This window comes from Toxorhynchites rutilus, chromosome 3 (assembly GCF_029784135.1).
Source record: "Toxorhynchites rutilus septentrionalis strain SRP chromosome 3, ASM2978413v1, whole genome shotgun sequence".
Classification (NCBI taxonomy): Eukaryota; Metazoa; Arthropoda; class Insecta; order Diptera; family Culicidae; genus Toxorhynchites; species Toxorhynchites rutilus.
The window spans coordinates 214,117,730-214,133,408 of record NC_073746.1 but is presented as its reverse complement, the minus strand read 5'-3'; the positions used below and the strand labels follow the sequence as shown (position 1 = coordinate 214,133,408).

The window sequence follows — 15,679 nt, the reverse complement described above, 5'->3', positions numbered from 1 at the left end:
ACATATGCGAATTGAATTTTACGAATTTTCCCATTTTCCTTCAGAGTTTTCCGAAAATTTTCAATTGTCATTTTTGGTTGAAATGTGTGTATTATTTTTATGGAAAGGAGAGGGGGTCTTGTCATTCCACCATAAAAACATTTTTTGTACCCAAAAACCCTCAAATCCCAAATTTGGCTCCATTTGCTTGATTAACTCACGAGTAATGCAGAGATTTATATTTCATGTGTATGGCAGCTCCCCTTAGAGAGGGGAGAGGGGTCTCGAAGTATCATAAGAACCTTCCCCGGCCCTAAAAATCCCTACATACCAATTTTCATGTCGATCGGTTCAGTAGTTCCGAGTCCATAAGAATCAGACAGACAGACAGAAATCTATTTTATATATATGGATACATACATTACTTTTCCATAATACGTGAACGGTGTAAATCAAAGAAAATTGGAAGCATTCTGTATTCTTTGTACGTCCGCTTCTCAATAAATTCCGCCTGCTTAGGGCACTGACGACTGATAAACAGGTGATCTTCGCCCGATGAATGCAGTGTGGGTTTGTGTTTCCTTCAATACATTCATTAGTGTGATAATTGCGTGCACTTGAAATGCAACTGCTGTTTACAAAATAGTACACGTTTGTTCGGTTCGGTTCGCGTCGGTATTTATGCCATCTGGTGTATCTGTCTGGTGTTTGCTGTATTTTTGCATCACACGCACACATTGTTATTTTTATGCGTTGTCAAAGTACAATTGAAAAGGTTCTCTTCTTTTCTTTCTGTATTATAGTGACTCTTAACCTTTTGGCCAGTTCGTCACTCGGACCGAAGGAAGAATGTCGGGAGAGAGAATTAAACTCGTGCTAAGCATGAGAGGTACGAATGAATGTTCAATGCAATATGTTGGTCAACATAAAAACACAAACCTCAACACAATGCCAGCTTGTGTATTGTTCATGCGAGATTAAGACTGAAGGAATCATAGATTATCCAACTTCAGCTGCTTCTATAAAACGGCTACTGAGAAGTTTTTTAAAATGGTAAATATTTAGTATGAATAAGGAAAATACTAGAAATAAACTATAGTGGTCTCTTGCCTAAAATAGTTTCAGAATCCCTGTTCTATACCAATATCCGAAGTAATAAAAAGCGAATTGATTTTTATTTTGTGCACAGAGAGAGAGAGAGAGAGAGAGAGAGAGAGAGAGAGCTTGTGTTAATTGAAGAGTGTGTTCGGACTTATTGGTAACTTTTTCCCATCGAATCGTTGTTTAGAGAATTTACTGATCATTTTTCTTGTAAGTGTGTGAGTGGATGAGTATAAGTATTAAATTATAATTGGGACAGTGAAATACATAAAACTCGATTCATTTGAACTGATTGGTGGTCCATTCTATTAGGTTGGAGAAAAAGTTATCCATTATTTTTGGGTAAAATTCAAAACTATTCTTAATATGTTTCGGATTGTCGGGTTTGGGTCAAATGTGCACCGTTTTGTTGCAAAATTTTGATGTCAATCTAAAGGTAGCTTCATTATGTATTTTCATCGAGAACTTGGTCCTTATTGGCGGTAGCAATAGATTTTTACAATATTCTCTTTATCCCAATTTTTTGCAACTCTGGAAATTTTGCAATGCGACGAAAAGGTGATAATCGCTTGGTGCCGGTCCGGACTATATGGTGGATGCATTAAAATATCCCAATCAAGCTCTCGGAGATGTGTGACCTTACGTTGTCCTGAGGGAACACAAAACTTCTGTCAGCCAGTTTTGAACGTTTTTGGTTAATCGCTAGCTTCAAACGGTCCATTTGTTGACAGTAGAGTTTTCAATTTATTATGTTGCACTAAAATAAAACTAAAAAAAAATGTTAAACTTCCTGAATGATTGGGATCAAGAGAAGATTGTAAAACTCTATTGCTAGAATTTTTTCCAGTAAGGACCAAGACTTCTATGAGAGTGGCATTAACAACCTACCTTCAGAATGGTAACAAGTTTTCCAGCAAAATGGTGCATATTTGACCCAAATCCGACAATCCGAATGTTAACATTTTTTAAATTTCACCCACAATAATGGATCTTCTTTTTCCCAACCTTGTCGATTCAGTACACTAAACACTCTACACATAATGGTATAAAACCAACGATATAGAGAACACATACTTCATCTAGAGGCGAATGAACTGAAAAGTTTAAAGCCTCTTTAATTCAACATCATCATCATCATCAACACATACTGGTTTACGCTCCAATCTACTCAGAGCTTTCGTTAACATTCAACACTGTTGCTTTTATCAAACAAAGAGATTTTTCTTACATGGCGAAATATTCTCTACCGCATATCAAGATCTCGTATTCTGCGCTGTTGAATCTTCGCCAATGGCAACATTTGTAGGCAATGTGGATCGAATTATCGTCGATACTTTGTTTTTCGATAGGGGCTCCGTTTAGACCGATAACAAAATAAAAACGGGGTTGGGAAAGGGAAAGCATAATGCTATGACGAGCGAGCGAGAACATTCTTCATTCACTGCACAATCATAACTAAGTGAATTTCCAAGGTTATTCTTATTACAGGTCGGACTCGATTATATATAATCGCAACTTCACTTTCAACTTTAATTTTCGAATCCAATACATAATCGAATCACAAAATGCTATTTTTCTATTAATGTTTGACATTCGTACATTAATGAAAATTTTTTTTTCTTGAGATTCGATTATGTATAGGATTTGAAAATAATTGTTGAAAAAAAATGATCGACTATATATAATCGAGTCCGACCGGTATCTTATTATTATTATATTATCTTGATATCAAACTACGTATAAAAGGATGTCCTTTATAGCTGACCCGGCAAAATTCGTCCCGCCCAACATTTGTTTTATTTTATCAATACCTTCAAACATTCACGTTTTCTTACTATGAGCAAGATCATGGGTCCTATCGCAGAACTGTTCATTGATTGATTTTCTATTCGACCCCGTTGAATTTACCTTTTTCTATTAAATTCCTAGTATTTCTAACAAAACTCATCATTATAATATCAGATTATTTTCAGACACAATTCTCGTTCAAAATTTTACAACCACTTGCAAATAACATGTTTCTCCGTTACATGGAATAAATGTTTTATACAGAAAATATAATAGAATAAAGACAGCCCTAAATCGGACAATTCCTTCTTCGAGTTCTGCTCTTATCAACACATCCGGCGATCCTTATTTTGTATAGATAGAAGAAAATATAGGAGTGCGTTTCATTACATTATAATCCATTTGCAGTTTCGAAAAAAGATCAATTTCGCTAGCGCAAACATCAAATGAACTAACAGCACTTGTCACTTTGTAATTGTAGAACATATGGAAATTAAATTTTCCGAATTTTCACTTTTTCCTTCAGAGTTTTCCGAAAATTTTCAATTGTCATGTTTGATTGGAATATTTTTGGTTGAAATATGTGTAATATTTTTATGGGACCCCCCATAAAAATATTACACATATTTCAACCACCCAGAGGAGGGAGGGGTGTCATACCATTATAGAAACATTTCTCATACCCAAAAACTCTCACATCCCAAATTGTGCTTAATTAGTTCTCGAGTTATGCAGAAGTTTGTGTTTCGTTTGTATGGCAGCCCCCCTCAGAGAAGGGGAGGAGTGTATTCACCATAGAAGCGTTTCGTGCCCCGTAAAACCTTTACATGCCAGAAATGGCTCCATTTGCTTGATTAGTTTTCGAGTCATGCAGAAAAACCAAACCTCAACATGCTAAATTTGGTTTCATTTGCTTGATTTATTCTCGAGTAATGTAGGAATTTGTGTATCATTTGTATGGCAGCCCTCCTCCTAAGAAAGGGGGGAAGAGTATTTAACCACCTTAAAAACATTAATTGCACCCTAAAACCCAAATTTCGTTTCATTTGCTTGATTAATTCCCGAGTAATGCAGAAATTTGTGTTTCATTTGTGTGGCAGTACCTCCCACCCACCCGCACACCACCCCCTTATAGAGGGGGGTGGAGAGTCTAACTACCATATTAACATTTATTGCACCCTAAAACCTCAATATGTCTAATTTGGTTTCATTTGCTTGAAAAATTCTCTAGTAATGCAGAAATTTGTGTTTCATTTGTATTGCAGCCCCCCCTTTGAGAGGCGGGGAGGGGGTGGAGTATCTAACCACCATAGAAACATTTATTGCACCCTAAAACCTCAGTATGCTTAATTTGGTAAACATCAATAGGCTCTCGTTTTCCAAACTTTGACTTCATATCCTAGTACAGAAATGAAAGACTTATTCTTACGTCAAAAACGACGCAATTCTCTGTTAGAGGTAGTTGTGGCTGAAGCTACACATCCTTGAAATATTTTTGTTTAGCCTATGTATTTTTGAAAATTTTGTATACTCGGCTTTCTTTGAGGTATTACCCGAGATTTGGTTCACCCTGCATACGTGGATGTTTGATTGACTATAACAAAGAATTTCAGCTTCGATTTTTTTATTGAGATATATTCATTTCACCCAACTTATTTGTAGCGGACGAAATGGCGCAAACTTACCACCGAATCCAACGTCTGTATCAGATTATACTCGCAATTTACCCAACAACGATTTGCTGATGACCCCACCACGGAGCGGTCATGTGCACTCCGAAAGAACGAATTCCAATGGTGAGTCTTGTGCAATATTATTAATTTTTAAAGGTAATGTGTATTTCATACAACAAAGGTACGCATGATGTGGCAATGAATAAAAACTCTGGAGATCGGACGATGGTCCCACAGCGGCCTATGAATTTAGCCCTCGACAGCCCGAGAAAGCACATCATGGAAACGAAAACCGACTATGGGAAATACAGGTATGCAATCCATTGGAAATTTTGAATAAGTTTAATATTTAATCTAAGGTCATGGAGGAAACAGTTTTGGTTAAAAAAATACTTCTATCTTTTTCACGCTGCAGAATGCGACAACAGTTCAAAAATAACTTGTTCAGTAACAAATCGCAACCAAACCTGCATCACTATAGTTTATGTTACCATAATCGTAGTCTAACTTACTCTAAATACGATACCCTTGTTTGAAGTGCCTACGCATTCTCTGTAGCAGAAATAAATGTTACCCCTGGTGCTAACGTAGAATATAAACGTTTTGCGTATTTTGTTATCTAAGAAAAATCACTCATATGTGTTCTCTTGTGATGCATCATCACTTGTTTTCCATTCACGTTTACCCACTATATTCACTGTGTTCCCTCATTTCATTAGTTGTCACCTTGCACTGTTATTTTTATTACCCATATATTTACGAAGTATGTGTTCTCATTCATACAAATACAATCGCCCAACACTACACACAAATATAGCCGTAACAACTCAGCGTCGCAAGCAGATTACTCCAAAACAAATAAAGTGCCGCCGCCACTGTTAGGAACGCCTCCAGTTAATGGAACCAACGGCGGGGTGCCGTTCAAACCAGTTCCGCCACCTAAGCCGAAAAACTACAGACCCCCGATAGGCGGAAACAATGCTGCATCTGGAAACGGCGGTCATATGGGCTCTGGTCAATGGGATAATGGGGTAGGTTGAGCGAAATAAATGGATCGATTGCATAACACATTAATTCGCCTATTGTAGGAACCAGTCTCCCCTCGATCACCTAATGGATTCTACTATCCACCTATGTCATCGCATTACCATCAGGGCATTGCCCATAACGTTCCAAGTTCACCCAATAGTAATCATATGAACACTAGCGGCAATCATCCTTCACAAATGCATGCGTATAATCAATTTAGCGGAAATGCATATAGTGGAGGTTACAATGGGAATAGTAACGGTGGTCAGCCGCATTATATCAGGAATCCCAACCAAGATGCCGGAATGGGCCCTTACGGAAATCCTTATGGGAATAATTATCTACATCGAGGTGGCGGGGTGCCCAATCATGTAACAGGTAATGTGTTTCCATAAACGTATTTACGTCTGGCCAAGGCGAGTTTGATCTAGAACATTCACTACATGTGCCAGGAAACATGCCGTCAATGCACTCATCAGAACGACATCCTCTGGATTTAGCTGGTAGTCGAGAGCAGCGTGGATCGGCGTTTGAGTTGTATCGAAAACCTCAGCTTGGTACCGCAGGGCATCATCACAATTTACGGTAGGTAACACTGTTTTTGTTCTCTCGTTCTCAAGTACTGCTTCCATATGCCTCAATACGTACACTGTAAGCTTTGCGAAAGAAAAAAAAAAGAGTTTTTAATCGCGTCACATATTACTAACGATTGTCAGTTGATTCGTTCATTATTTAACATTTCGTAACAAGTTTCGCAAACATTATTCATTTCAAATTATTAATAAAACATGTTTGCAACCTTTGGAACAGGGCAGGACAATTCGCACTAACTTTACCCTCATATTTGTGTGGATATGATTTCTTACATTACTTCTATTTGTGGTTATTCACCTCGAATGCGTTTTAATCGAAATTTTGATAAGAGTTATGTGATTAAGGAGCAGAGATGAGACTAACTTCTACATGCACTATGTTTCGTAACTATAGATCCACTCTTTTTCGAGTTTCCGGCGATATATAAGAGCTCGGTTGAAATGATGTATATAGGGTAAGATATAATAACCATCTTCGTTTCTAGGACTAGCCTCATAAGCTTTATTGTTATGGTCAAACTTGAAAACGCCGGTAGTTCATAACTATAGAACCAGATGGAAATGCATTACTTCCTTCCAGAACGAATGTCAATTTCGCATGAGTTTCAACAAGTCCGTTCGTAGGTTATCTCCAGTGCTCAATCAGTTCAAACAAACTTTTCGGTGTGTATCTCTTTCCACGCAGATGAAATCAATCATTTAAGCTATTCAACACTTTCATACTGCTCTCCTCGTAAGTTTTTGATTGGGCTTTGGTCTTGTGAGCAGGCTAACCAGTCCAGAATCGGGATACCTGAGATCAATGAACCACGCCTTGATCGCCCGACTTCCATGAACTGGTGCGATATTCTGCTGGTGCAATCGTCACGCTGGGTCTGATGCAAAAATGATCGAAATATAACGCTTATTAAAACACGGATCATCCGGTTAGTAAAGAAACAGTTCGCAAACACTGCAAGCAAGACACTGCGGAAGTTCTACGCGGACGAAGGGATAAACACCGCACACCGTTACTCACCCTAGCAAAACGAAATATGTTGGATGTCAAAATAGTGAAAACAATATTCGTCGGCTATTCTGCCTAGCATAAAGAATATATTTTATTCTGCTTAGAATGAGGTATATATTTCAACTAGCTTGGTTGATAGCACGCAGAATAGCTTGTTTGTACTGATTGGGACCTAATGAGGACCTACGCATTATAAAATTGTTGTAGTTCAAGCTAAATTGATTTTAGGAAAGGATTAATAAATTTCCATTAGGTTCTGAGGTTACGTAACACCGAGGTTTTTATTGTTTGTTTTTAATGTTTCACGTTTGATTAAAACAACAAAGTTTATGATGCTAGTCCTATAAACGAAATTATTTCTTACCATATATACAACCAACTAAGCCAGTGGTACTCAACTTTTTTTTCCAAAGGGGTCACAAACATGGGTTAGTCATGGTGTCGTGGGCCGCAAAAAAAAATAAAGAAGGGTGATTTCCAAGACACGATCGCACGATCGCAAACATAGAACTACGAAATTATTGCCGGCGAGAACAAATATTAAAGAAATTTGATAGCAATGACAAGGGCCGATAAATGAATGCTTTCACTGAGTGAGTAGCGCGAACGTTTCGCGAAGCAATTTGGGTAGATTGTCAAATTAATTCTAGGCATTAACATGTACTGTTGATTGCTTGCTGTCTCTAGCACTGAAATTGAAATATTGATCTTCTTGAATATATAATAAATTTTTCACTATACCTTAGCAAAATTACATCTCCAACGTTGAACGAAACATATCAGAAAACGCAGATCGGCAACAGAAAATCCAAACCAAATCTATTGTGTGGTGGTTTCGGAGGCGAAAGCAATAGCATCGAAACAAATTTTCAGCTTCAGTTTTCCATCGGAAAACACAACTCTCAACGTTGTAAAATACCTCGTGTCTTTTTCAACTCGGAAACAAAATTTGATATCACGATAATTGAACGATCGGTAGAAAAAAAAATCACAAATAAGTCATTCCCGATTTATCAGCCATACAGCTAGCGACATGATGGCAGTACAGCTTTTCAAATGGTATTTCTCTAGGCCGAATTGTTTAGTTTGATTTTTGGATTTTTGGAATTGGTCTTTTTCAAGGCTAGACGCGAATGAACTGAGAGAGTATAAAACCTCTATAATTCAAAACAACACCTTCTTGAATTGCGTTAACGTTTCCTGTGGAACTTTTGCCGTCTCAACGTATGCAATAACTAGCGTCATTTATTAATACTTATTTGAGATTTAAGATTTCTTATATATCTTTCAATCTTCTTTAGAATCGAGCAAAGCTACAGTGTGTTTGTGACCTCAGCATTCGAAAAGACTGTCTGATAACTGGAGCGAGATGACTTGAATTATGATGATGATGATGTTTTGAATTATAGAGACTTTAAAATTCATCAGTTCATTCGCCTCTAGCCTTGAAAAAGATTAATTTGGAAAACTAAACTAAACACTCGGCCTTGAAAAGGTCATTTTGAAAGCCTTGCTGTCGTCTGCTCTATAGTTAGGTAACTGATGAATTGTGAATACTGTAATTTGAAATCGCGAGTGACTTGTTTACGCTCAATGAATAGAATACTGCAGAGCTAAGATTGCAATATTTTCTTTATCCACATTGAATGCTGCGTTTGCATTTCAAGCGACAGATTTACGCTCGTCTGATTAACAGTGATATTTAAATATTCTACCTCTTTGATACAAATGAACACGATAGGAAAATGTGTATTCTTCCAATGTCGCTTAATTTAAATCATTCATAGGTTCAGCAACCGTAATTATCACGTACCGAAAAATTTTAAAGAATTTCCGGTTCGATTGGAAACATTGAAATCAATTCAGATTTAAAATAATTACTAACGTTAAAACTATTTCATAAAAAAACTGTTTTTTGACCTGTTAACTTGTCATACAGTCTATTTCACACCGAAGCGAAATTATCAGATCGTCAAATGAAAATTGAAGGTTTTTATATCGAATGAGAGTGTCTTATTTCGAATGAAAATTTTGTTGGAGCTCGAGCTGTATTCACTGAAACTAATGAAAATGACGATGTGAAAGAATGTGCAGTATACTAGCAGGCGTAATCAGTTGTCGGCGCTGGTTGTAAGACTAATATGCCTCTTTTATTTCAATTTTTTTTTTGAAAGACGGTCCGGGAAAATCCAGTTTGGAGAAATGAAATCAAATGAAACTCTCAATTGGAAGCAGTCGTCCTTTCACATGTGAAACTGAAAGCGGCACAAAGTCCATTCGAATGATAATGGATAGGGAACTTTCAAACATAGGGCGTCTGCTATCAAATTCAAAGGAAACGACAGCAGAATGAAAACGATATTGAAGAATCGATGTTCTAGTATGCGTAGTGGATACACACAATTGAAATTGAAATTGACTGAAGAGAAAAGCAGGGGTAAAAAAGTCATTTTCATCTTTTGGCTTCGAAATTGTCAAGCCCTGATTGTTACACATACAAAATGGTAACGAGCCAGGCGGGCCAACCGGAAGAGCCCGGTGGGCCGCAGGTTGAGTATAGCTGAAGTAAGCTTTTATATATCTGGACATTTAAAAAAGTGGTTCTATAGTTGTAAAAGATAATGTGTAAGACAAGCAGAAAATTTCTGGATGTCATAAATATCACCAAGGTATACTCTTTTATGTTCAACTTAGTTGAGGATTTGTGCTTTCACCCCACTAATTGGCATGCGTCAACTTACATAACAACGGATGAAAAATTATGATCAATGATGTATGATAATTGGCTCCTGTGGAGTTGTTTGGTGGAGTCAATGAAGATTTCGATTAGAAAATATAAATTATATTTTCAACTTTTATATTCGACTCACTTTTGATAATTATGGAAGATCCATTAAATGCATCGTAGCATTATCGTTCTCTTTGAACACGTGGATCATAATTTATATTTTAAGCTTTCTTCACATTGCATATTCTTAAGACTATGAGAAGGGTTTGCTCATGTTGCAAATATGTGGGAACTCACATCAATACAAGAATGTGTGAGCAATTTACATATGGTAAGAGAATTCTTTCTGTTCCATTGCTGAGTTGGATCGCGGGAGAGTTATTTTTTTTATATGAATCGTTTGTTTGTACAGGCTCAATTACATAAGTTAAGAGGAGCCAAATTCTATATCTAATTTTAGGTCTAGGTTAGTACACCCAAAGTTAACTTTTAGCACATGTTCTGGCATCCCGATTTATTACATTAAATGAGCTGAAAGATAACATAAAATGTTCTACTCCCCAATACATGTATATCATTTGTATAATATATATATATGCTAGAGCCAATATGAGGGAGCGCAACAGGAGACACATTTAAATGAAAGCATATGAAAGCTTTTCGTATAGTTTGCCAAATACACGGCCCAGACAGAGAAAGATATATTCTCGTTCATGTTCTTCTTTATCGTATAGAAAACACCTTCCAAGTTCATTTTATGATGAGGTGTAATATTATCACGCTCCTTTATAATAGCGCACTGTTTTCTAAATTCGATCCGGCTACAAGATACATCTCGCACGACCAAACCACATGCTCGATGTCGTGATAACCTTAACAGAAACGCAGAGATTGTTGCTGACAAGATTTATACGAAATAACAACGCGTCTAACGAACGGTGATTGGACATGAGTCTGGAAAAGGTGCGAATAAAGTCTCGACTCAAGTCCAGACTTTCGAACCACGGTTTGAGGTTAATCTTAGGAAAAATCGAGTGAAACCATCGGCCCAATTCATCTTCGTTCCACTTGCGTTGCCAGTTAGCGATGGTATTTTACGAACTAAAGAATTAAATTCATTGAAGGCGATTTGACGCTGATAAATGTCGCCTTCAATCGCACCCACCTTTGCTAATGAGTCAGCCCTATCATTACCCGAAATCGAGCAATGTGAAGGGACCCAGACAAAGGTAATGACATAACTACGTCTGGATAAAGCACCCAAAATTTCTCTCAAGGAAGTACGGCGAGTGCTTTTTCAGCCTCACTGAATGGATAGCTTCGACAGAGCTAAAACTATCCGTTACAATGTGATACTGTTCGACAGGTCGTGAGGCGACGCCGTTCAGCGCTCAGTGAATCGCCGCCAATTCAGCAATATACACTGAGAAAGGATACTGAAGAATGTGGGAGGTGCTAAAGAATTCGTTGAACACTCCAAATCCTGAGGACTCATTTATAGAGGACCCATCGGTGAAGTATACATTATAATAATTGATACCTCCATACTTTGCATCGAAGATCGTTGGAACGAACTCCGATCGATGATAATCTGGAATTCCATGGATATCCTGCTTCATGGACAGATCAAAATGTACAGAGGAATTGATGTAGTCAGGAAAACAAACACGGTTGGGAATATACGAAGAATGATCAACCTGCTTGGACATGAATTCATGATATGAACTCATAAATCCAGAGTGACAATTTAGCTCGATCAGCAACTCATTATTTGCGATCCCCAAAAGAGTTCATAACCTTACACCAGATGAGGTACCGAAGATATAATGAGTTGAAGCGATCTTTTAGTGGGAGTACGCCTGCCAAAACCTCAAGACAAAGATACTGAATTATCTCGAGTTTATTGAGGTGTGTTTTGGCAGCTGAATGAAAACAGAAATCGCCATACTCCATCACTGAGAGAATAGTTGTTCGATACAACATCATAAGATCTTCTGAATGGGCTCCCCACCAGGTGCCGGTAATTGTACGGAGAAAGTTTATTCTTTGTTGACATTTTTTACTCAGCTACCTAATATGTCCCCCAAGTACATTTGGAATCGGACCAACCCCCAAGATAGTTGAATGACATGGCAAGAGACCATTTGTTTTTCTACCCATCGATCAAGACGAAACAAGATCATTTTCTCCAACAATTTCCGATTACTAGAATGCTCCAGAAACTGATTAAATAAATTCAACAAGCGATTATTCGCCACATCAGGGACGTTTTTCAGCAAGTTGAACTTAATTCTATCCGATCCTGAAGGGGAATTGTTACATGAGAGGATAGCAAGAGAGAATTCTACCATCGAAAACTCGGAATCAAGATCGCGCCTATCTTGTGGAATGTATAGCAAGAGAACCGTAGTCTCTCGGAAATGTTGTGCTGCTTACTAGCGAAATCCGGGTTGAAGAAAAGATTCTGGGAGGAGGCAGTGATGACTACTACAAAACATTCTGCCATCAACAACTGTTTAAAGAACGCTGTTTGAGATATGCAGGTTTTTGGGAGTGAGGCATTGATATACGTTCTCAAGGAGAAATCCTAGAAATGCGAAACGAAAGCTGTGAAATTGGTCTTCGAGAAACGGGAAAAACACAGATTATGACACAATAACTTTAAACCATGATGTTATAGTGGGTGATCTGAAGAAACCAAAAATAATTGTCCAAGATATAATTTCCCCTTTCTCCGGGAATTAAGGTAACCATTGGGAAAAAGTAGTCAGAACCGGAGATATCGTTTGAGGATGTTTCAGTGATGAATTACCGGAAGCGGACACTACAGTGAATGAGCAAGCCTAATAAAGAGTTTTGAATTGCAGCTATGAATGATGAAATCGAATCCCAGTATATGAATCGAACGTGGAAATTGGTTCAATCACCTTTGAACAGACGTATCATCGGTTGTAGATGGGTTTAAAAAGTAAAGCGCAATGTATCAGGTGAGATTGTAAAATACAAAGCAAGATTGGTGGATCAAGGGTCATAGTCAGCGGTATGATCTTGACAATGGTGGAATTTTTGCACCGGTAGTAAGACACTCAACGCTTCGCACCATCCTAGCTGTGGCCAGTCGTTATAGTATGTTGCTGAAGCATTTGGATGTTAAAACCGCGTATAATTTTTTTATGCGTCAAACCGCCAGAATTCGAAACTTTAGAGAAGCGAAGCTCAGTGTGTCGTTTGATAAAAGCCTCCACAGGCTAAAGCTGGGGTACCAACAAAAAAAAGCTGATTTGTGTTTATTTATAAAAATCCTGGTGAGAAGAATGTCTATATCTTTATTTACGTAGACGATATTTTGGTTGCTGGTGAAAACGCGGGGCGTTGATTCCGGAAGTCCACACGGAGCTGAGGAAACACTTCGAGATAACAGAATTTGGCGTTCTTCGAAACTTCTTGGGAATGGAAATCAATGTAATTCATGGAAAATATTGCATTAGCCTTCGTTGTCACATCGAAAATCTGCCTGAGAAATACGATCTACAGAACGCGAAGACAGCAAGAACTCCATTTGATCCTGAATGCGTGAAGGATGCTGGACAAAACAAATCGCTTGAGAAAGAAAGAAAATACCGAAGTTTGGTCGGAGAAGTACCGTTGTACGTTGTAGGGAACTGCCGCCCGGATATTGCAGCTAATATGTCCATCCTTGATCAATGCGTCATTTGTCCGATCATTGAGGACTTGGCTGCTGCTAAACGCCTTTTTAAAAATCAATATTCTACGTGTGAATTGAAGCTAACCTTCGGTGCATAAGTTTTAGCTCGGAACGACATTCGAGTCAATCAAAACATATCGAAACATGTCAGTATTTTGTGGAGAATCTCAGACCGGGGTGAGATCAAAATTAACTATTGTCCAATGGAGATGAACATCGCGATTCTTTTTACTATGCCGTTGGAAGTCGCTGCATTGTTGACTCAGTAGATTAAACGTGTTTTAGTTGATATGTTGCGTAAATCGGGACAACTTTACGACAACACGACTTTTCACGTACCTCGGATAAACAAATGCCTAGAGCCAAAATGATGTTTACATCCGCCCAACCATTTCGTTATATATGCGAGTTCAACTTGGAAATGTTGTTGATGCCATTTTTCCCAATTTTCGAAAAACTGACTGATAAAAAACAGTGTAAGCAATACACTCTAAACTACTTCTACCCAAGTTTTCAAGAGAAAATACCCAAAGAGTAATTTTCTACAGCGTTTTTTCTTGATGTAATTTGATGTGGACCACCCTTTGTTAATCAGTTAAACTAATTTTCACTGGATTTTGGATTTTGAAAATATTTGGTCTGGCTTCTCCTCACTGGAGCCACTAAATGTTATCCGAGGGATCCTTTTCCCTGGATTTGTGCAATCTTGCCTTTCGGCTGTCTTATGAACTAAAGCCCCTAAACTGTAGCCAATCCCGACTAGGGCAGCCAATAACACTTCGTGATTCGACGGCTCCAGAATGATCCGTCCGATGCGAAGGTCTGCTTTTCTGTTTGGGATTTACTTATCTCTATAATTACCTTGAACTCCTTCCCTGTAAGGAGTTCTTCTGGCGATGGTGATTTCGGATTTAGAACTTATGCGTTGATTGATTATTGGGTGTAACTTTATCGGGTCGCTAGCAGGCGATCCTGTTGCTTTACAAGGCAAGAATCCTGACTATATGTGCACGAAATTCTTTCCCATGTCTAGTCTATAAGGGAGAGAAAAAGATCCCTCTTGTCTACTCAGATAACCGAAACCACATCGGTTATCTACCTGACTACGGATTTTTTCCATGCGTGTTTCTTATCAAACAGACATATGCATGTTTACACGATTGTTTCTATCTATGCCTTTCATTCGCTCAGCGCTCTGTCAGAAACTGAAGGAAAGGGAAAAAATACGTGGTTTGTTCCCGCTGGCATTGATTACTTTATATTGATTCTTTTTATTGCTTTCAAATGCACTCGTTGCGCTTCAATTTTAAATATTTTTTTATTTTATTATTGACCCTGCTATATATAAGCTGGGTCCGTAACGCCCTTTATGTTATGACCAAAAGAGAGAGTCGATGAAGAGAAAATCGAACATGTAACTTGCACCACTTTCCTTCTGAGCTCATCATTTCATATATCTGTATTAGAAAAATCCATTGTGGCACAGTTATGTTTGTTTATGGATATTATGGATTTTCCCACTGTTGATTGGTGCATTCCATAACATAGTCCGGTACCATGGTACTGGATTGAAACGAAAAATCGAACTTTGAAAAAACTTGTAAATAAAACTACATGTTCACTCGAAGTTGTAGAAAAAAGTACAAGTCAAAACTAATAATTTTCTGTTGTATTTTGTTTATGCAACATTCACTTGTGAATTGAACTAATAATACAGCTATTCCATGCCAAACCGATATAGTGGTTTTGTTCCGATATAGTGGTTTTGTTCCGATATAGTGGTTTTGTTGTTCATTAGACCCGTATTTTTTTTATTTTTTCAGTAGGGTGACCATTTCCATTTTAGGGTTGTCCGAAAAGTCAACTTTTTCTTCTTTTTTCCAAAAGTGACTTCCTTCAAAAATTCATAATTTTTGAATTACTTGACCGATTCAGATGATCGACATATCAAATTAAAGTCAATTAGCAGGCCTTTTTTGAAAAAAATAACACATGCGCCAATTAATTGAATTCTAGTTGCATACATCCAGTCTAGTCGAATAGAAATATTGAACGAAGACTGAAAACATGTTA

The 15,679-nt window shown here is 37.8% G+C and overlaps 1 protein-coding gene and 1 long non-coding RNA gene across 16 annotated transcripts in view; one reads left to right on the top strand and one right to left on the bottom strand.

Moving 5' to 3' along the window:
- LOC129776724 (tight junction protein ZO-2) overlaps positions 1-15,679 on the top strand; it is a 139,953-nt gene that overhangs the window by 112,575 nt on the left and 11,699 nt on the right. For 11 of the 14 annotated variants that reach the window (XM_055782534.1, XM_055782533.1, XM_055782535.1 and 8 more), the window contains 5 exons: positions 4,531-4,664; positions 4,723-4,852; positions 5,359-5,572; positions 5,630-5,948; positions 6,023-6,155. In XM_055782534.1, the coding sequence (XP_055638509.1) occupies positions 4,531-4,664; positions 4,723-4,852; positions 5,359-5,572; positions 5,630-5,948; positions 6,023-6,155 (930 nt within the window). The other 3 variants (XM_055782542.1, XM_055782540.1, XM_055782539.1) reach the window with 2 other exon arrangements.
- Positions 1,506-2,481, bottom strand: LOC129776728 (uncharacterized). Of its 2 annotated transcripts, XR_008743154.1 has the most exons (3): positions 2,309-2,473; positions 1,969-2,174; positions 1,506-1,848 (listed from the first exon to the last, which is right to left on the bottom strand). It is a non-coding gene; the product is annotated as an uncharacterized LOC129776728 (long non-coding RNA). The 2 variants fall into 2 exon arrangements; XR_008743153.1 differs by having other exon boundaries at positions 1,969-2,481.